At 37.9% G+C, this 23878-nt stretch overlaps 1 protein-coding gene across 1 annotated transcript in view; it reads right to left on the reverse strand.

Annotated features, from left to right (window-relative positions):
- The window catches only part of LOC150082795 (paramyosin-like), a 185257-nt gene that overhangs the window by 101991 nt on the left and 59388 nt on the right, over window positions 1-23878 (reverse strand). The window contains exons 3-5 of the mRNA XM_090377604.1: window positions 16072-16158; window positions 7991-8157; window positions 4528-4606 (exon numbers count right to left, since the gene is read on the reverse strand). Of these exons, the coding sequence (XP_090233730.1) occupies window positions 4528-4606; window positions 7991-8157; window positions 16072-16158 (333 nt within the window). The remainder of the gene's footprint in view (window positions 1-4527; window positions 4607-7990; window positions 8158-16071; window positions 16159-23878) is intronic.

Here is a 23878-nt window from a genome sequence, read left to right on the forward strand (position 1 = left end):
TTATGTACATACTCGTATTACACATGGGCAGATGAGTTGGTGCTCGGATGGCCCTAATATGACACTGAACTTTTAACCCTTCAAAATGGAGAGTTAATATTAGTTGTTATTAGGTACTTCAGACAAGAAAGTTGTGATTTTAGGCACCTGATGATGTGAAATCTCACCTAGTGGCCTCTTTCTCCTGTGGCTATTGTCAATCTCCATTTCCTGAAAATCATACGTGTAGTTATACTGACAATAATATATTGCAGTTCTAGAAACAGTGCGCTAACAAATAGCTACAACATATCGAATATTAATCAAAGTTCCTTAAATGATGGTTTTCATATTACACTCCGTGATGAGAAGAGAACTAGTTAACTTCACTTCTTTTAAAACTGGGTCGTACTTATCTAAAATAATACTCAAGTTTTTAGTTATTGTTATTTGCGCTGATGCAATTACGTCCATGAAGTGTGAATGTTTTTTTTTTTTTTTTTTTGTGTAATGAAAACCCCAAAACGAGAGCTATTAGAACCTATAATACTTAGTACCGTGCTTGGGTTGGAGGTTAAGACGAAAGGAGGTATTTGTTGACATTAGACTTGAACTTCTGTAGACTATAATTTTCAGGAAATACGTATGAAGGAAGGTTGTTCCGAAAACGGCAGTTGAATGAATAAACTAGTAAGATGAAAAGTTGGTTCTGTGAGTTTGAAGTTGGACAGTAAACGGATGTTAGCTGCTGGCGGCACGTTCGGACTATTTTGAATGAGAGAGCCGAATTATAGAAACAATTCAGAAGAACAGTGCCCATGGAAATATCTGTAAAAGAGGTATGCGGCAGAAACAGAACGTCTATGAGACAGTGAGTGGAGAGACACTGTTTAGAGAGGAGTCATTAATTAGCCTAACTGCCCTCTTCTGTATGGAATCTAGAAGCCTGAGAGAGGTTTTGGGGGCACCGCCCCAGATGTGGAAACAGTATTCCATGGTAGGGCGGATTTGCGATTTGTATAGAGTGAACAGCTATTTGGAAGAAATGTAACGCCGAGAGCGACAGAGAAAGTCAAGTTTTTTAGATGCAGAGAAGAAATATTTGTAATGTGCTTGTGCCAAGAGAGATTAGAAGTCAGTGTGGTCCCCAAAAGAGATATATCATCTTGCCTAGAAATCGGAGTGTCACCAAATATAAGCATAGGAGCAGAAGAATCCCTTTTGCGAGATATAAGACAAGACTGAGTTTTAGAAGGATTGAAATCAACTAAGTTGTCTTTGCCCCACTGGAGAATTACCTGAAGATCGGCATTTAAGGAATTGGTAGCTGATATTCGAGAAGTTGAAGCTGATTGAGCAGGGCAAGGTTCCTCAAAATGGAAAGTGAAATGCAATGTGCTATCATCAGCAAAACTATGGATAGGATTTCCAGTCAATGGAAGAAGGTCATTAATATACAAGAGGAAAAGAGTGGGAGAAAGAACTGAACCTTGAGGGACACCAGCATTAGTGGAGAAGTTAGAAGACAGAGAGCCATCTACCATCACCCTCAGTGAGCGATCAGAGAGAAAACTTGATAACCAATTAAAAAAAAAACAGTTGGCACACCATAAGATGGAAGCTTGTTTAGAAGACGTTTATGCCAAACACGATCGAAAACCTTTGAGATGTCCAGAGCAAATGCTTGTGTTTCACGAACTTTTCCATTTAATTTTTCCATAAATGGATAACATAAGCCAGAATATCACCAGTGGATCGACACTGACGGAATCCGTTGATCAGACGGAAGGTTTTCAAGTAGTTTAAGAGTTAGCGGTTAATTGATTTCTCCACTACTTTAGAAAGAGTAGAAGTAATTGCAATGGGACGATAATTGGATGGGAGGGATTTGTCACCCTTTTTAGGAACTGGCTGGATATGAGCAAATTTTCAAGCAGAAGGAAAAACACCTTTGGAATAAGAAAGTGAAAAAAAGGCGGCAAAGAACAGGAATAAGTTCAAGAGCACAGGTTTTGAGAACAAGTGGGGAAATACCATCAGAACTTGGAGCTTTCTTAGCATCAAGATTCGTCAAAATCCTTCTGACATCCTTTTGACGGAAGACCGCAGGAGACATTGAATGGAGCGTTTTGGGAATGGTAGGAGGTGTTTTACCAAGGTCATTAATACATGAATTGGAAGAAAAATGGTATGCTAGCAGGTCAGCTTTATCCTTGGCTGATGTGACAATAGAACCATCTGGTTTTGACAGAGGTGGGAGCAGAGATGGGCAAAAGTTGCGGCCAATATCTTTGGCAAGAAACCAGAATGCTCGGCTACTGTTAGGGCAAGAAGCAAGTTTTCTACTCTTATCCTGTTCAACATATTGTTTGGACTGATTAGTAACTGCTTTACAATTGATGCGAGCTTTGGTGTAGGCAGAAAATGAAACTGAAGAATTGGAAACAAGCCAATTACGATATGCAATGTTTTTCTCTTGAAGAGCTTTAGCACATTTATTTGAAAACAAAGGTTTAGGTAAAGGAGGACGAGATTTTAAAGTGGAGTGTGGAATAAAGGATTCCATTCCTACAAGAATAATTTCACTGACACGATGTGAGCAAACGTTGACATCAGAAGTTTTGAAACTGTAATCCGACCAAGGAAAAGAAATCTTGCAGGTCATCCCATTTTGCATTCTAATGCCAAACAATACGAGGTTGGGAATAGCCATGAGATAAAGGCTCCATTGGAGAAGAGGTAATCACCAAGTTGTGATCTATATGATTTTGTCTGTAGGCTTCTTGTATTCTATGGTCTGTTTGCTGGATGAAAGACAGTTTACAGGAGAAAAAGCATGCGAATCTCTCCGGTGAACCGAACTCTATCACGAACCTCCTTTCGTAAAAAAGACCTTTTATGCAACAAAGCCCTTTCGAAACAAGACTTCAACCCAAGCCTTTTTTACACGATTGACGGGATGTGGAACAGCGATCCTAACCATTGTACTATTACCAGCGAGGGGGTCTAATTTCTAGACAAGGCCACATAACATTACTAAGGATAACCTTGATTACTAATCTATTTTGGCATAAGTATATCAGAAATATTGCTTTCTTTGCACAGATAAAAGTAGTTTTTCTCTTTTGCTCTCGGTACAGCGTTTCTTCTAAAGAGTTTCTAACTCCATATAAACCAGAAATCCGCACGACCATGGAATATTGTTTTCACATTTCAGATGGGGGCGTGAGAACCTCTCTAAAATATCTCAGCTCTGTCCAAAGAGGAGCAGTCCATTTAATTAAATTATCTGCATTGTCCAAAGAAGAGCAATCTATATCTTACAAATTAGCTTCACTCCTCATCACACAGGTTTTCTTTTTTTTTGCTGCATACCTTTTCTATAGATATTTGCATCGGCACTGTTTTCATTTTAATTAGCACCTGTAATTCCACCTCTTCCGCATCAGTCCGAACATGGACAACAGCTAATAAACATTGCATTCATAGTTAAAATCCAGCGTCACCGAACAAACTTTTCTACATCATTTATAATATGTATATTTGTCTTTTGGAACAGCCTACTCACTTGTGTATTTTTTGAAAATTAGTCTTCACAAATTCGTCCAGTGTCAACAAGGGTCTTCTGTCCTCTCAATCCATTGTATTAAGTAAAGTAGAACCTCATAAATCGGACATTCTAAGGGATATAAGACGTTCCGTTTTTTTAAGATTTACATACAGCCTAAATATTCAGGGATAATTCGTTATTTTAGATAATACAGTACCTTAGATCTCTATAATCTCCACAAAATGATAGTCCCTTGTATTAAGCCAAAATGTAACTTATAATGGCTGATTAGTCCATTGGGTAATGTATGGCCCTAAGAAATAAAGTTGGGGGGGGGGGGTTCGAATGTTGCCTTTGATTGGTGTGGCGATTGCCCAATATTTTTAAATATGTGATGTTAATTGTGCGACATGATTTCAGCAATTCCTCCTTAAACACGGTGCATGCTACTATACTATTAAGTGTTATTTTCTGAACTAGTATTGATTTTATACATTGCGCATACCTAGTTACAATGGATTGATTTTATACATTGCGCATACCTAGTTACAATGAATGATTTTATACATTGCGCATACCTAGTTACAATGACATACAATCTAGGAATATATAAAACAGAAAGAAATTGGTGTTTTAAATTATTTACGGAATATAGTGCATAAATTTTACACTTGCGATGTGGTTCCGCCATTGTGAGTTTCTACTGTTCTATAGGCGCAAGTAATCTTTTGTGTTTGTGGTTACTAGAAGTAAAACAAATACCGAAATCTAATAGAGCGATCAGATATTGATTATCAATAATCCCTTGATTATAACATGAATGAATCTCGTATATTAATTATTATTTTTGAAAATTATTTAAAATTCTCTAATTTTTTAAAATTTCAACCTCTAACGTAACAAGAAGTAACTGACGATAAAAACAGTGTTTCTAAGTGTTACTTCCTTTCATTTTATTATTTATTCTCAAATACAGATTAAAAAAAAAAAATACTTACCTTCTCCTTATGCGCACTCTCCACCTGAGCCAGTAGATCATATACTTCAGCTTGAAACTTTTGCTTCTCTTTTTCTACCCTAGCAAATTGAACAGTATATATCAGTTATTTTGAAGCATACAAAATTTTTCTAAATTTAGGAATAAATATTTTATAATTAAGAATGTTTCATTAATATTCATATAAGTGGATATCTCTCATTACACGAACTATACAGCTCCCATTCTCATGACCGCATGAGTGCCATACATCGACTTGTCCACATACAAAGAACAGCGAATAGGATTTGTCCGTATACAAAGAACACTGACTGCGACTCCTTTTTATTACAGCATGTTTACTTGAATGGATTGGGATTATTGAATAGCATTAAACTTGCTTTTATAAAATTGGAGAAACATATAGAAATGCGAAATGCCTTATGGTTAGTTTGAAGTTCGGATTAAAAAGGAAAGTAAGCAGCATCTTTGATATATTGTAAAACTTAGGAGCCAGTCCTGAATACTTTTTCTCCTTATCAAATTTATAATAATTTAATAGGTAGTATGATTAAACTTCCCTCTCCTCTTCTTTTCCAAGTAATAAAGCAGCTTTCGTAAAGAGCTCCTTTACGAAAGCTGCTGTCTACACAGCTGAAAGTATGACCATGTCCTACTTTCTGTACAATAGCAGATCTTAGAGCATGGAAGACGTTAGCATGATCCAATTCAATTTATCACTCAAGCGATTCTCGACAAGCTCAATCGTATTCAGATTCGAAAAATATTCTCACTTGGAAAGAATTCGTCGATCATCTGAGAATGAATCCATGAAAATGAATTCAGGGCTAAAATCCTAACAATGAACTCAAGGATGTCCCCTCGATGAAGAAGTCGATAGACTAGAGTACTCCACTAATAACATTAGTCTAAGAAGAGCAGTGCCCATTGATAACTACTGTCTTCTCCCAGTCAACCATTCCTTTATCTATAACAGAAACTTGCCCTTAATGCCACATTGCTCCATTTGTACAGAGTATTTTATGTGTAACAGTATCAAAAGATTTTTTTTGAAATTTAAGTACAGTATATAATATCAAAATCATTTTTTGCATCTATTTTCTATATTACTGCGTCATAGAATCCAAATAGATTGGTCAGACAAGATCGCTCCTTTACAAATCCATGCTCTGATCGATATCCCTCTTATGCCTACATTTTGTGAATTAACCAGTATTTCAAATTCATAAAATTTATTTACTATGCTCCTACCATTAGTGTACAAGCAAGTATAAATGCACCTGTTTTTACTTTTAATAATCTCAACACAGGCCATGTTTTGCTTATTCCCTTAGAACTCCCAGCAGGCCTCGAAATCCCAGACACGTTGCTTCTCGGGTTGCTGTATGTTCCAATAGAAGCAGCGCAAAAATCACTTACACTTCTGCCTTCGACAGCTGTTTATCTATTACTCTGTGTATCCTCAGCTAGCAGTTTTCCCATCCACCTAACACTGCCTCAGTAACATCAGCAAATGTTCCTGCACCCTTTCTATTCAAGTGTATCCCATCCCTATAAAAACAGTCTCTTCTGTTAACAAGTACAGACTACGCTGTGAAAAATTCTACTCCTTGAGACTCGCACAGTTTCTCCATGCCCGAATTATTGACTAGGCTCGCATCATATATGCCCTGCTGTCTTTTATGATTAGAATATGTCGGTATCAAGGGATTAACTTATACCACAAAAAATTTCCACGCCACACTTCCACCACCAGCCTGCAGTGTTGACGCTTGACACGCACGGTAATCCCGTTGATTTAGCTTTTATGCCATACCTTGATCCTTCTATCACCATGTAACAACTGGGACTAAGCGATCAAATGTCTAGTGTCGTTGTTTCAGCGCCCAGTGTATCCACAGCTGCTTGGTTCAGATGAGAAGAGTGGAACCCAGTGAAATTGGTTGCTGCTATGCCACTATCAGTGACAGATGCTGCGATTTGTGCATTTCAGTATATTCATTTACACACTACTGATGTAGTTCGTGTCATTTGATCGTATGTTAGACTAGTCGATTCTTTTAATCGACTTTGCATCATCAAGCAGTTTTGGCCCACAGAAATGTCATTGGCTAGATGTTGTTGGTTGGTTGTAGGGTTTTAGGCGCATCAGCAACTTAGGGCGTACATATTTTTATCTCTAAGCTGCTTGTGTTCTGTGGTTGATTTGCTGTTTGCTGGACGAAAAACAAGTTTCCGAGATTAAAAACCATACTACCCTCGCCTGAGACCGACTAACTGAGCCATGTTGTGAAAAAGATCCATAAAAATTCCTCACGCCATTGACGAAATTCATACTCAGGTCTTTTCCACCCGATGTGGGACGACGGTGATTATACCAAATATCCACGAGGTCATCTGGTTGTTGGACCGTTCTCAGTACATTCTAGCCACTGTTGTACATGAACACTTCGTTAGAGCATCAGTGACCTTGAAATTTGGACTGGTACGTCTGGTGCCGACTATTATACCGCGCTCAGTCGTGCTGCTGGCCCATTTTCTTGCCGAATTGAGCACATTACTGACCCTCGGTTCTGATTACCTGTTTTATATAACTAAACAGGAGTAAGTAGCACTGTATATGACGATTCCTTAAATGACTGAAGTGGTGGGGGGAACCTAATAAACTAGACACAGTTATATTTGTACATCTATTGAACAATATAACGGGTTTCACTCTTCTCATCTAAAATAAGCAGCTGTGGGTACATGTACGCAGAAACACCGACATTGAAGATTTGAGAATGCAATAAGGTCTCCTCGTCCGACGAATCTCTGTTCCAGTTGTTCCATATTGACTGGCGCCTCCGTAGCCAGGTGGGCAGGAGCAGCAGTGCGTAGCACACGCTTCTTGATTAGACCGGGGTTCGAGCCCGTCACTACCAAATACGGAGAATGCGGAAAGGTCAGGGAATGACCGCCGCATATCCCTGAGCAATATGGCCTTAGTTGCTAATGCTCCTAAAAACCAAAACAACAACAACCATATTGACTGAAGGACTAGAGCAGTGTTTCTCAATCTTTTTACTCTTGTGGCACATTTTCCAAAGAAGAAAAATTTCGCGGCACACCTACGTAGTCATAGAAGAAGAAATTTCTAAATTTCGCGGCACACTTGGAAAATTTTGCGGCACACTAATGTGACGCGGCACACCCTTTGAGAAACACTGGACTAGAGTATAGCAACAGCAACATGGCAGTTTTTCAGTAACTCTATGAATTAAAAAGAGAAAATGACACGAGTATTCCTCTGCAAAGTAAGCAATTCCTCCAAAAAATACGAACAGACCATGTATTAAACTGCTTAATTACAATATTTGGTTAATTATGATACTGAAATTGTGGACATTGATTATATAAAGGGATGATTTACGTTTGATATTATGCAAATACATTTTTCATATAAATTATAATGATAAACATACTTAGATTTGTGCTTATTCAATTGGTCTATTTGGTCTTGAAATTCAGCGATGGCCTCTTGGTGCTTTTTCCTTAAGTGATGGGCTGTCTCTTCGCTCTCCAGGTGAACATCTTCCAGTAATTTCCTGAGCTTGGATAGCTCGGCATCCCTTTTTCTATTTTGTTCGACCTGTGAATATAAGTTAAATTTTAATTGTTGATTATAACATGTTCCTTTTAAGTGTTTAGTATTATTCATTAAAAATACATACACATTAAACGTGCTTGACGAATTATTTTGCCTTTTTATACTTTTTCAGAGTTCCACCCGATGTGGGAATATGCGCGCGCGCGCGCACACACACACACACAAACACACACACACACACACACACACACATTGGAATTACAACGTATGACAACAGTTTACGGTAATTTTTTTGAAATTGATTATGAAATGTAAGGTTTAAAAATTTAAAAAACATCGCCCTATAAAGTATTTTAAGATTTTTAAACTAAGCATTGAAATACTTATAGCAAATATTGAAATGATTAATATTAACAACTACAGTATACTGATTTTTCATAAAACTATCTTCCACGAGATTTTATCACTGCCTTGCATACATGGTATCCTGGCGATTTATTATATAATTAGTGTCTTGACTAACATTATTCCAATAGATCTGCAAGGTTTTCCACAAATTTTATGAAGTTGGATAGGCTCCACGGACTTGACGGTCTGGATGATCCCATAAAAGCTCTATTGGGTTTAACTCAGCCAATTGTGGTGGCCACACCATAATTTCCAATACATCCTTCCGTTGTTTAGTTGTTAGAAAGAACCTGCACAACTTAGAGCGGTGCTTCGAGCCATTGTCTTGTTGTAATATAAAATTTCTTCCACAAATTCGAAGTCCACAGGATAATGCATTATGTTCAAGAATGCTTTTATACCCTTCTTTTCTTAAAATTCTTTCAATCCAGATCATGTAATACACTCCAGAAGAACAGAAGCAAGCCCAGACGACCACCTTGCTTGACTGTAAACACTAAACAATCTGGCACCTTTTTTACTTCGTTTGATCGTCTTACATAAAGTCTACGCTTGGATCCAAGCATTTCGAATATGGATTCATTAATCGTCCATAGTGCTTTATTCCACTCTTCAGTTGTCTAATGTTGATGGCTCCTAGCCGAATCCAACCGTTTCTTTCGATTTTCCGGTTTTAATAAGGGAACCATTTTTTTCGAACCATTACACGACCATAAAGTCCTGCTTGTTTAAACTCAGTTTGAAAAGAATTATAACAGCACTTCTTTTTTTAACACTCAGTTCCTTATTTCTTGTTATATTTATCACGAAACACATAAAACTTACACCAAACACAATTTCTGAATGATAGGTGTTCGATTTTATAAGTTACGGCTCTTACTGATGATGTTGCCAACAGCAAATTCTAAATGGGAAGCATTCAACGAATTAATCGTGGAAGATACTAGGCTTTTCATAACGAATGAGAAATACTGTTCAAGATTTGGGCCTAAATGGATGTCAGATGAACTAATGAGACTCATGGCAGAGAAGAAAAATGTATGAGATCCATATAAATTATCAGGCGACGCAGAAGCCTATGGTAGATATAAGCTAGTCTGTAATCAAGTAACAAAGGAGGTTAGGCAAGCGAAGTCAGATTACGAGAAATCTTTGGCAAAGGATGCTAAGAAAAACAACAAGGACTTCTTTAACTAAATAAACTCTAGCAGGAAGGGGATTAATCAAATTGGTCCACTTGATATCGATGGTTTGACTGTGATGCTGCTGCTGCTCAGATAGCTGACAAACTGAATAAGTATTTTCATCTACATTCACACATGAGGAATTCTTTAGGAAAGTGGAGGACAATAGCTTATTAAACTCTAACAGGGAGCTTAATGATTTTGTAATAACTGAGAGCAAAGTGGAGGAGAAATTGTTGAAATTAAACAAGAAAAGCACCTGGGGTGGAGGGGATCTATCCAGTTATATTAAAGGAGGCGGGAAAGGAAGTAAGCAAACCCTTAGCCATAGTTATGAGAAAATTGTTGTACTCGGGAAGTCCCCACAGACTGGAGATGTGCAAATGTATCCCCAATTCACAAAGGAGGAACAAAAGTGTGAGACGAGTTACACCTGTAAGTTTAACTTCTGTTCCGGTAAAAATAATGGAGTCTGGTTAAAGGATCATTGTAGGATCATCTAGACAAGACTGCAGTAATAATTCAGACACAGCATGGGTTTGTTAAGGGAAAGTCTTGTCTGACAAATTTGATTGGATATTATGATGTGGTTACGAAGGAACTGGATGCAAAAAATAATTTTGATATCATATACTTGGATTTCAGGAAAGCTTTTGATACCGTTGAACATGCAAGACTATTGTACAAATTGGAGACGTATGGTATTAAGGGCAAGTTGCTACAATGGATAAAAGGGTTGTAGAGTGAGAGACGACTGAGAGTGGTAATCAATGGACGCTGCTTTTCGTGGACTACTGTTATTAGTAAATTCCCCCAGTGTTCGGTGTTGGGCCCACTGTTGTTTTGTATATTTATCAATGATATTGATGAAGGTATATCAGGCTTAATGTCCAAGCATGCAGATGATACAAAGGTTGGCAGGGCAGTTAATTACAGTAATGGCAGTGTGCTACTGCAACAGGATCTAGAAAATTTGGGCAGATGGGCTGAGCAGCGGCAACTGAAGTTTAACCTTGACAAACGTACCAACTGTGTGGTACTACACTTAAGATGGTAGAAAGTGAAAAAGACTTGGGAGTAATTGTGCAGTCAGATATGAAGTTTTCTGAGCAGTGAAAACAGGGTGCCAAAGCAGGTCATGGGGCACTGTCAATGATTTTGCTAGTAGGGAAAAGTAGGTTATTATTCCTTTGTATAAGACAATGGTCAGGCCACGCCTTGAGTACTGCGTACAGGTCTGGAGGCCTCATTTTAGTAAGGATGTAGAGTTGCTTGAGCGAGTATAGAAGGACAACAAGATTGGTGAGGGGAACGAAGGGGGTCCTCTCACCAAGAAAGGCTCGAGTTCTGCAAATTGCAGCGGCTGAAGACTAGGCACCTGCGAGGTGATCTGATTGAGGTGTATAAGGCCTTGAATGGGTTGGGCAGGCTCAATTCTGATGGGATTCTTCCTTTTGCTCAGATTACGAACCTGAAGGGGCATAAATTCAAGTTGAGGAAAGACAGTTGTAGAATAGATGTGCAGAGATTTGCCTTTAGCTGGTCGTTGATTGCTGGAAGAAACTTCTATCTGTCGTTGTTCAAGTTGATAGCTTAAATAAATTCAACGGGGAACTGGACAAACTTTTAGAGGGAATGGATGTGGGAAATTTTTTTTTTTTTTTTGACTGATGTTACATAAGCTCATACGCTTCCATTCTTGCATCTATGCCTCTACTTTTACTACTACTCCTAAATTTTATTATTGCAAAACACTAGAATCATTAAAACTTCTAGCTTCTATATTATTGAAACAGTACTCCAGTTTTCTAGAATATTATGGAATCATCTACAACGTTCTACTACATTCATGGATCTTCTATAATATTGTACCACATTCAGGACTCTTCGATACATTTCTGGGATATTTTATAATTTTCTAGAAATTTGTTAAATATTATTAAGTTTTTTTTTTTTATACATAAAATATTTTAATAAAAATTGCTTAAGAATTTGGTCCTATTTTAATTAAAACTTTGAAAATTAAGAAAAATCAAACATGATTCCAAACTTTTAGGGGGGAGTTTATATGTGTATCTGTGACGAGGTATAAATGTATAAAAATTATTCTGCAAAGCATAATTAAGATGATTTAATAAAAAAATAATAATTTTTGCTATGGCACGCAATGATCTTTTATGCAGGTCTAAGTTTAGAACAGACAATCTTCAAATAACAGAAGTTATTTAGCAGTTTGTTCAAATGGTTCTAAGGGATCATTTTTGTACGAACCAGAAAAGGAAATTAATTTTTTACAACAGCATCAAGTATATTGCGAAAACTTATCATCACTGAGCCCTTAGATCGATAACTCAGTAGCACTTAATTATCCACCGATGAAGGGACAGTAATCCCCGAAACGGTCACCTCACTAATTTCACTTAAGTACTATACAGAAATCTTGGGCGACGATTCTCTCTATTGATGGACAAAATCTTACTCTTTACCTTTTGAATCCTGAAGAACTCAGTGCCTTGTACAGCTGCATTATATGCATCGTAGGATGATATATTTTTTTTTTATGTGAACCCCAAACACGAGAGTACTAAGTACTATAGAACCTATAGTACTTAGTACTGTGCTTGGGTTGGAGAAAAGATATTTGTTGACATTGGACTTGAACTTCTGTAGATTGTAATTTTCAGGAAATACATATGAAGGAAGGTTGTTCCAGAAAACAGCAGTTGAATGAATAAACGATGAAGATGAAAAGTTGGTTCTGTGGGTTTGAAGTTGGACAGTAAATGGATGTTGGCTGGTGGCGGCACGTGTTCGGACTGTTTTGAAGGAGAGAGCAGAAATTATAGAAGCCAATTCAGAAGAACAGTGGCCATGGAAGTATCTGTAGAAGAGGCATGCAGCAGAAACAGTACATCTATGAGAAAGCGATTGGAGAGACTCTGTTACAGATGAATCATTAATTAACCTAACTGCCCTCTTCTGAATGGAATCAAGAAGCTTGAGAGAGGTTTTGGGGGCACCACCCCAGATGTGGGAAAAATATTCCATGGCAGGGCGGATTTGCGATTTATACAGAGTGAGCAGCTGTTTGGAAGAAAAGTAACGCCGAGAGCGAAAGAGAAAACCAAGTTTTTTAGATGCAGAGGAAGCAATGTTTGTAATGTGCTTTGTGCCAAGAGAGATTAGAAGTCAGGGTAATCCCCAAAAGAGATATATCATTTTGCCTAGAAATCGGAGTGTCACTAAAGAGAAGCATAGCAGCAGAAGAATCTTTTTTGCGAGATATAAGACAAGACTGAGTTTTAGAAGGGTTGAAATAAACTAAATTATCTTTGCCCCACTGGAGAATTACCTGAAGATCGGCATTTAAGGAATTGGTAGCAGATTTTCGAGAAGTTGAAGCTGATTGAGCAGGACAAGGTTTCTCAAAATGGAAAGTGGAATGCAATGTGCTATCATCGGCAAAACTATGGATAGGATTTCCAGTCAATGGAAGAAGGTCATTAATATACAAGAGGAAAAGAGTGGGGGAAAGAACTGAACCTTGAGGGACACCGGCATTAGTGGAGAAGTTAGAAGACAGAGAGCCATCTACCATCACCCTCAGTGAGCGATCAGAGAGAAAACTGGATAACCAATTATTAAAAACAGTTGGCAAACCATAAGATGGAAGCTTGTTTAGAAGACCTTTATGCCAAACACTATCAAAGCCTTTGAGATGTCAAGAGCAACTACCTGTGTTTCACCGAACCTTTCCATTGAATTAGTCCATAAATGGGTAACATAAGCCAGAATATCACCAGTAGATCGACACTGACGGAATCTATACTGGCGATCGTTGATCAGACGGAAGATTTCTAGGTAGTTTAAGAGTTTGCGGTTAATTGATTTCTCCATTACTTTAGAAAGAGTAGAAGTAATTGCAATGGGACGATAATTGGATGGGAGGGATTTGTTACCCTTTTTAGGAACTGGCTGGATATGAGCAAATTTCCAAGAAGAAGGAAAAACACCTTTGGAATAAGAAAGTGAAAAAAGGCGGCAAAGAATAGGAATAGGTTCAGGAGCACAGGTTTTGAGAACAAGTGGAGAAATACTATCAGGACCTGGAGCTTTCTTAGCATCAAGATTGGCGTACTCCGTAGCCAGGTGGGAAGGAGCAGAAGTGCATAGCACACGCTTCTTGATTAGCCCGGGGTTCGAGCCCGTCACCACCAAATACGGAGGATGCGGAAAGGTCAGGGAATGACCACCGCATATCCCGGAGCAATATGGCCTTAGTTGCTAATGCTCCTAAAAACTAAACAACAACAGCATCAAGATTCATCAAAATCCTTCTGATATCCTTTTGACGGAAGACCACAGGAGGCATTGAATGGAGCGTGTTGGGAATGATGGGAGGTGTTTTATCAAGCTCATTAATACATGAGCTGGAAGAAAAATGGGATGCTAGCAGGTCAGCTTTATCTTTGGCTGAAGTGACAACAGAACCATCTGGTTTGGACAGAGGTGGGAGCAGAGATGGGCAAAAGTTGCGGCCAATAGCTTTGGCAAGAGACCAGAAAGTCACTGATATGTCACTGGTTTTCATTTATGTATAGAAATATGATACCTTGGTACTACTGGTTTACTGATATCCTTGTACTTTCTATACAGGTTGTTTCAAAAGTATGCAAAAATTTTTGGAACATATTCTAGGTTCTAAAAAGGAGAAAGGACGTTATATTAACATGTATCTGATTCTGAACAATTACGGAGCTGGAAAGCCTATTGTGGCCTTGATTCTGGTTGCACGAATTAGCATAAACGTTTTTCTAGTTTCTATTAAAAAATGACAATAATCAAAACAAAGGATTAATAACAAATTAGGCAGCATATGATACTCAGATTTTAGTTTGATCTGAAGGTAATATTTTTATGTAGAATTTAGGATGCATGTTTTGTAACATTTAATGCAGTTCAGAGACACTGTAAATGTCCATAAAGAATGAAAGATCATGTATGATCGGCATTAGGTTTCGAACTTCCAGACAGAGATGTAGGTATGTGTTGGTGGCTGGTGCTGAAAATATCAGATTAAGTTTATTCTCCGGCAAGACTTATACTGATGAAATGTTCAGCTGTTTCCGACCTTGTTGATGATTTCAGTTCTGTAGGCTTTTCTAGCTACTGATTTGTGGCAATGGGTTCTATACTGGTTAAGTAGTTGTTAGAGTGAAATTTGAGAGAATTTGGAAGGCAAATGAAGGAAACAACTGTGTTTCGGAAAGGATAAAGGATATAGATAAGCAATTTTATAAAAGTAATAGTGAAGAAAAATTTAGAGTTAAGGTCGAATGTGAAAATCAGAATAAGAAGAGATTTAACTAGTGAATTGAGTTATCGAGATCAACGAGAAAGTAATATGATATAGGAAAAGAACTATAGCTGAAAAATGTGGGTAATGAGGGAAATGGGTCAAAATTAAACAAAATGGAAGAATATGAACGTAACGAAAGGAAATGTAGCCAATTAATGAGCTGAAAAGAACACAAGGCATATCTGAAGGAAGTGTCTGTCTGACTCAGATACCGTGCAGGACTTGCCAGTTCACTTAACAAAGTCTTTGATTACGATCCTCAAAGTCGAGATTGAAAAGATACAGCTCTATTCATCAGACAGAAGGATTGTCATTTCCATGATTGTCATGAAGATCCTCAAGTTTGTCAGCCATCCTTTTTCGTCTATACCTTTTCACTGATATAAAGAGCCTAGGTACTTTCAGAATAAGTTACTTGAACATAAGAGGAATATTCCTCGTATTCCATTTAGCAATTGTAATTGTTAAAATTAATAGTTGGTCTCAATAGGTCTTTTTTTCAGTATTGCAATAAAATTTTAAAGTATCTTGAAACAAAAAGCCGGCATTAGGTGCTTTTATATTTGTAAATTGTTTTATATGCCTGCTGAAATTTTATGTTATATGTTATGTAGAATAGACAAGATAGGATCGAGAATGAGTATGTGAGAGAAAGCTTAAGAGTAGTACCCATTCAGGATAAAGTAAGAAAAATAGACTAAGTTGGCATTGACCATAAGGAGGAGAGGCAAAAATTACATGGAAACTGGATTGAAGAAATGGAAATTGGTGGGAAGAGGAAATCCAAAGAAGTAGACAGATATGGTAAAAGAAGGTGTTAGTATATATCGGGTGAAAGAAGTAGTAGGGGGAAAGAAAATCATGGAGGATAGAAACAAAATCAGCTGATGCCAGGCACCATGTGGCTTAAAAGCTGAGGAGAAAGAAAAGAAGTAAAGGAGTCTAAAAGAATTTGAATAATGAAAGAGTCAAGCACTTATATAAATATTGTCTGTTTACAGTTACCTGAGTTTCCGATGATCCTTCGGCTTCATCTAATCGTTCGTTAATTTGCATCAGGTGTAATGAAAGATCTGATTTCTCTCTTTCAATCTGAAAAAAAAAAAGTATTATAAATAAAACTTTTTTTTGCTTTCTTGAAAAATTAGGCAAACATGTAAAATAGGACTGCTTAAGAATAATTATGAAGGACAGAACAGTTATCCTTAATACTTGCTAAATTATTACGATTTAACAATGGCATTCCTTTAAGAAATATTTCCAAACTATTTTTTCATTTAAGAGTTTGATGTCAGCTGACCACTTTGGTCTCTAGAGATGTACGCATATATATATATATATATATATATATATATATATATATATATATATATTTTTTTTTTACCTTTGAGATTTCCTCTTGGTTCTTTTGGAATACCAAAATGCATATTAGGGCAACTCCAGAATTACTTCATCTGCTCTTGTGTATAATGTCTGTAAATTTCGTGTTTTCTGGTTTGCCAGTTTTGCTGGTGGGAAAACCCAAGTTTCCGGGTGAGGGAAGGGGGAACCATTTTATCCTCGCCAGAGACCGACTAAGTCAACTCGGAATAACAAAAAGCCCATAAAAATTGCTCCCGTTATTGACAGAATTCGAAACCTAGCCCGTTCCACTCGATGTGTGGAGTACGGTGATTATAACCACTGTGCTACCCACCAAGACCGGCTCTTTTGGAATAAGCACTGAGGCAGCTGAGATGCCAGTATATGTCTGTAAATTAATGTTTCCAGACATCATTTGCTATTATTTGCGTGAACAGCCGATTTTCGTTTGTCACGCATAATCACCCCCCTACTTTTGAAGCACTTCGTTTATACTCGTACTTGTAATATGAGTAGAAGGGATGGGGAAAGCCAGATGTCTGCCCTAGAATGTAAGAATATAAGACACTGAAAGTAGTATTTGAAGTTATAATTTTTAACCATAAATTATAATTACAAATAATATTCTTAATGTCTTAGATCTTGTAAAATTTTCACCTGTCAAGTGGGTAAAAAATTTTCTAGAATGTGAGTCAATTGGCAACGTATATAGTACTATGTATAATATTTACAGTACTATATAGTATAATATACTGAGTGGACAGAAATCATGGGATACCTACCTAGTAACGGGTAGGCCCACCTTTCTCCCAGATAAGGGCAGTCACAGGGCTAGGCATTGAGTCCACTAGTTCACGAAAGCGTTCCACAGGTATTTCAATCCATGCTTGCTGCACCGCCGTCCATAATTCCGTCGCATTCCTGGGTGGAGGACCCAAAGCTCGAACGGACCTTTCCACAGCATCCCAAAGATGCTCCACAGGGTTCATGTCCGGTGAACAGGAAGGCCATTCCATGGTGGCTAAATTTGCGGAATGCTCTTCGAACCATGTTCTAGTCATCATGGCGCTGTGCACAGGCGCATTGTCCTGCTAGAGGAGTCCATTGCCCTGGGGGTGCACGATGACCATGAAGGGATGCAGATTGTCTGCAAGGATTGACACAACCTGGCCCGTTCAGAGATGTGGCTAGACGTACCAGAGGTCCCAGCGTGTGCCAGTTGAACACGTCCCAGACCATTACCGACCGTCCACCTGCTTGAACAGTTCCTTGTTGACATGATGGGTGCATAGCTTCGTGCGGTTTCTGCCAGAAACGCACCCTCACGTCCGCTCGAAATAACTGAAAACGGGACTCCTCGGACCAGGAGATCCATCTCCAGTCATTCAAGGTCTAGTGCCGAAGTTCTTTCGCCCAGTTTAGACGTAGTGTCCTGGTGTTAGCTATGGGACTGTGGTGGGTCGGCTGTTCCCATAACCTATTGCGGCTAATGATCGCGTGATGGTCTTGGTGGAGACGTTTCTGGCACCTCCATCGTTGAAGTCTGCTGTGATTTGTGGCACTGTCGCTCTCCGTTTGGCTGAAACAGTGCGACACAGTCGTCGATGGCCACGTTCATCCACCACCTTTCTCTGTCCACAGTGCTGTGCACGATGAGATGTTATTCCGGAAATGGCCTATTCCTGATACACTCTTGATACTGTCGAACGGGGATAGTTCAATTTCTGTACCACCTCCGCGATAGAGTGACCCATGCGTCGGGCACCCACTATCATCCCTCTTTCAAAGTCGATTAACTCACGACGTTTATCCGTAATGACATCGAATTACCGTCTGCGTGAATGCAGTGTACCTTATAACCTGCCAAGCGGTGGGTTCGTTCACTAGCGAGAGGGATGAAAGCGTCGCTTTGTCCAGGAATCAGGTATCCCATGAATTCTGTCCTTTCAGTGTATATACATAGTACTGTAATGAAGCTTATTTTTTTTATTTATTTACATTTTTTATTACATATATACATCGATACAAACACTTTCTATTTACAATCATCGCATTCTGCGTAAGAAACAATTTTAATTATACAGCTTCACTTGCAAGCAATAAAAGATATACTATGTATGTATGTATGTACCAAATATGGAGGATGCGGTAAGGTCAGGAAATGACCACTGCATATCCCCGGAGCAGTATGGCCTTAGTTGTTAATGCTCCTAAAAACCAAATAATAACAATAATAACTATGTATGTGGATGTACTTGTTTTGGGTGGCACCTACACGTTTAGTCGAAGTCCACCTTGGAAAATCTATGTTGAAAAAGTAACTGATGTCTACACTCTACAGCGATCAACACCCGGTCAATCACTACCCATTTCTAAGCATGAGGAGTTGTGCCTGGTTCTGTTATCTAGTGCTGCTGCACCAATTTGTCGTCCAGTACCAAAGGACAAGAGCCCTCAGGCTGCCCAACTCGAGGGAAAAAAAAAAAAAGAAAATAAATAGAAAAAAATAAATAAAAATAATAAACAAAAAAAATAATAAAAAATCCTATATAAAAAAAATAAAATTCTATGTAAAAAAAAAAATAAAATTCTATGTATAGTTAATACCATTTTGTACATTCTATATTATTACTAATTTAAGAACACAACATTTAGTTTCTAAGTTAACAGCTGTTTGACCTAGTAAGGTAGAAATATAAGTTCATGAATACATCAGTCTACTGTCCACTTCTAGAATTAGTAAACAAGGTGCGCCTTCTTTTAAACACCTTGTCAGAACAAGATTGGAATGCTGCAAAGTTCTTGGCATCTTGAATCAAAATATCGAGGTTGTGAGTCCTAATAGGTTAAGTGCTGTTAAATAGTTCTTGTCTGAAGTCATCATAAGCCGGGCAATAAAGCAGAACATGCCTCCAATCTTCTACTGCCCCGCAAAAACACAAAGCGTCAGGTTTAAGTCCAAATTTACACAATTTATCCAGCAGTGAACCATGTCCGGTAATTAAATATGATGTTGTCATTGAAGGATAAAACCATCCCATAACTTTCTTATTTACAGCAAACGTTGCATCTTCAATGAACTTCCTGGTAGTGAGTCCTGTTTCACTGGATTGCCATCTGTATTTCCACTTCTCGGTGAATTTTGTCCAAAGATTAATTTTCTCCTGCCGAATGTCCGTGGCCGGATTACTTGCAATGTCCAGGATTTGAGTTGCCAAACCTTTCTTTAAGTTAGACATCATGCCTTGGTATGCCACATAAAAGTCAATCGGGATACAACCTGAGATCACTTGTAAATCATTGGTTGATGTTGTTCTGCAGCATCTGTGTGTTGCCAATATCATTTTTCTCTGCAATGATAAAAGTTTGGCCTTCACTGTGACGTGAGTAACCCTAGGAAACCATATGGCAGCCGCATATACTACAATTGGCAAAAATATAGCCTTATAATATAATGCCAAAGTTTTGTGCTTTATACCCCATTCAACTTTTCAGAGCCTAATCACATTGGCAGTAAACTTGTTAATCTTTTCAGCTAAGTTCTTTACGTGGGGGATAAAAGAAAATTTATCATCAATTAAGAGACCAAGATATTTATTTTGACAGACATAAGGAATTTGGACATTGTTCATATGAAGTTTAGGAGGTCTGTTATAATCAGTTTATTGTTGATTTGGACATTGTTGATATGAAGTTTAGGAGGTCTGTTATAATCCAGTTTATTGTTGAAGATCATCGTTTTAGTTTTCGTCTCAGAAATTTTTAATTTGTTTATCTAGACCATTCCAGCAAATCATCCAGGATTTCTTTCCCATGTGTTTCTAGCAGAACTCTTGACCTGCCTGGTATGCATAGCACTAAATCGTCGGCATATGCTATTTTATTGCAAATTTGACTATCTTTTAGTAACCATTGGTCTAAAACAGAATTCCGGAGGAGAGGCCCAAGGACCGAGCCTTGTGGGCATCCTCTGGAAATGAATTTTGAAAATACCAAATGTTGTGAGATGACTTTTTGAAAAATAATCTGCCTATTTGAAAAATAAGATCTAATAACCTGATATAGTAAATCATCACATTCTGCCTCTCGAAGTGACCTGAGGGCGCTCTCCCACCAGAGTGTATCGAAAGCGCCCTCAAAGTCGATAAAAACAACCATGTATTTCTTGTCTGTAGTTTTACATACATTCACCAAATTTCTGATGGCATCTTCAGTGGAGGAGCCTTTCTTAAAGCCGAATTGTGAATTAGAAATCATATTACTTGTTGCCAAAGCCTTTTGCATCCTAGGCGTTAATAATCTCTCATAAAGCTTTCCAAGATTTCCTAGAAGGGGTATAGGGCGATATATGCCTTGGGATCCCTTGCCAATTTTCCAGGCTTTCTGAGCATCTTTACTACCGCAATCTTCCAAAAATATTCAGCATTCAACAATATATGTGGAAAATGTTGGTGAAATCTTTTGATTGCCGCATTTTCAACTAAGTCCATTCCAGGACATTTTGACAGATTGATTTTGGAAATTGCAAGTTCATCTAGACTAAATAGTTCCATATCATTTGATCCCTTGTAAGATCCGTTAACGAACCTTCTCTGAGCTTGTTCGGTTGTGTCTTGCTCTGGGTGATTATCAGGGAAAAGTCTCTCTATAATAGCTTCAACCGTGGAGAGCCAATCAGTAGTCAGACTTCCTTTAGAGTAAACAGAACTCTATATCTCAGGAGTTACAAGTTTGTAACGACAAATTTTGTCCAGTTCTGGTTCTGATAGAGAAGCGGTTTAAATCCTGAAGGTGACCTGAAGAACCTCCATCCCTAACATTTAATACTAAATCAAAAGTGATAGCACGGTGATAGCTATTGCATACATCCGGGCAGACCATCCAGTATTTTACATGCTGCGACAAGCATGGAGAGGAAAGGAAAGGTAAGGTAAGGTCAATGTTAGACCGTCCATGAATGTTCCAAAAGGTTGTTGACATGTTGGGAAGATTATGCACATTCCAATGGTGAATCAATATAAATTCTTCAAACACAGAACCTCTAGCGTCGTTACGTTCGCTAAACCAAAGTTGAGATTTTGCATTGGAGTCAGTTGAAACCAATACATTTGCACTAGGAAAAGTGCTTAAAATTTCTTCCAAAAGATGCATTGGTACCTCAGTGTTATCACTGGGAGCGCAATATAAAGAAACCATGTAATGAAGCCTATTTGGAAATTTTTAAAAGTAAATAATTACATAAATTTCCTCCGAATATTTAAGGTTATTCATATTTTTCATAGATTTCGCCATCTTATAATGGATAACTATGCTTTGAAGTGGAGGTAGCAGAATTTCGTTCTGAAGTAGTCAGTGTTTGAAAAAAAGATTGCGAAAATTTACACATGTTTCTGTAAGGAAAATGACTCATAGGAATCACCATATTTTCAGAATATTTAATCATTCCAGTACAGTAGTTGTATTCACGTTTGTTCTCATTGCGCCAGAGTGCAATTATGATAAAACTATAGGTTAAGAACATCTAAAAGAACGCCCTCAACAGTTCGCAGGTGCAGTCGTACGACACCCACATAACATTGCTTGGCTTTTGCATAAATTCTTTGGCATGTCCGATTACATTAAAGAATAAAACAATTTTTTCCCCTCTCCTTTAAGAATCACCTATTTCTCCAAAAAGAATTAGGTAATTCTGGTCGTATTATTTAAATCTAAACGACTAGCAGGTGCAGATGAAAGATATATATATATATATATACACACACACACACACACACACAGTAATTCCATTGTGATTAATTATTTGATTAGCGACTCATTGATAATTAATAAGTTGCTATCTTGTTCATGAAGCAGATGATCCACTAACTTTTAAATAATTCCTCCAGGTTTTAATGCAGTAAAACTTTCGTGGCTCTTAAGGGGAAACTCCACCCACCCCACACAATCAGATCTGAAGCACTGCTTTGGAACGAGAAAACCCGAGAACGAAATTTTTGATTCTTGGCTGTTGTTGCCACATTCGCTCATCTTTTCTTAACCATATCCGATAATATTGTTTACAACTATAGTTCCGATTAAAACTATAAAAGAATAACATCTGAAGAAAAGTAATAGACTGTATGCTTCGACATGCCTTTTCTTTGTGTTCTTTAAATTTTCCATTTTAAAAATGTACCAAAATGTGCCACTTGCTAGAAACAAAATTCTTACTAGAAACAAATTTCTGCCAAATCGAGTTGGATTTAGTGTTGTCAGTGAACTCACAAAAATCCGGCATTATCGTTTTCATAAATTCGCAACGTCAGGTTTCTCTATTCACGTCAGTTACTTCAAAGTAGTTGTTCTCAAAGTTTAAAGCAACTAGCAGTGATGGCATTTTAAAGTGGTTCGGGTTAACATTAACAAATGCTAAGTTAAATCAATAAAAACAAAATCAATTTTTACCAAACTCAAGTGCAACACCTTACTATATTTTCGATTTTAATGTTCATATTCACCTATTCGAGATGTACCAGTGTCTGTAGTGAGTACTAGAAAACAGTAAGAACAGTATAATGGACGCATTGCTAGAGTCACTGTAGCATGCGGGATGTTTATTAGCATGCGACAAACAAATTGGGGCATGGTAACGTAAGGTTAGCATGTGGAAATCAAAAGTCAGCTTAACCCCAGTAAAAGAGGGAAAAGAACTATAAAAAACGCACCTCCTTAAATTTCCTTTAAAAAATTTGTTAAAAACAATTTGTTTGGTTCTGATTCAAATTTTTTTTCGCCCAAAGAGGTAGTCAGTCGCTACCACTTGTCGCTACCCTCTTGCGACGAAATGAACAATTGGTGAAAGCCGAAGGTATAAAATCCTGACAAAGTGAGTCCGGTCGAAGGTGTAAACTAGACACCCGACAATTTCCGTTGAAAACCGGACTATCCTGCGGAAAACTGGACCGTTGGTAACTAATTGAAACTGTTCACACATTTTGAAGCTTGGAATGATGTACGTAGTTAAATCTTATCATTTTGCTGTAACTTGAGCTCTGGCATATCGGCTTTTGATATCGTCGCGAAAACAGGTAGGTACGGCCCTGATCAATAACTCGAATCATTAGGTAATTGACTGACGTTACTCACTAACTGCCCATCACTAATGCGAAACTTCGGTCATAACCGGGTAAATCGAAATTGGAAGATCGCGTCTGCGTATCTACTGTCAGGATACAACACCTTATTTAGCCCTGACACAATTTCGGGGGCCCTGACAATTTCTCAAGGGCCTCGCGGCTATAGGGATCCTATAGCAACTATGCCACTGCGGCCTGGTTAAACGTGGCCCTTCCAGATTTAACAATTGTGTAATGTCCATCAGTAACAAGTCCTCCATAACGTTTCTTAATATTCGTAACATATTCTAGTAATTTTAAATGTTTAGCGATTACTGCTTAAAATAAATTAAATG

Source organism: Mastigoproctus giganteus, chromosome 7 (genome assembly GCF_048544385.1).
Source record: "Mastigoproctus giganteus isolate SK-2022 chromosome 7, ASM4854438v1, whole genome shotgun sequence".
NCBI lineage: Eukaryota > Metazoa > Arthropoda > Arachnida > Uropygi > Thelyphonidae > Mastigoproctus > Mastigoproctus giganteus.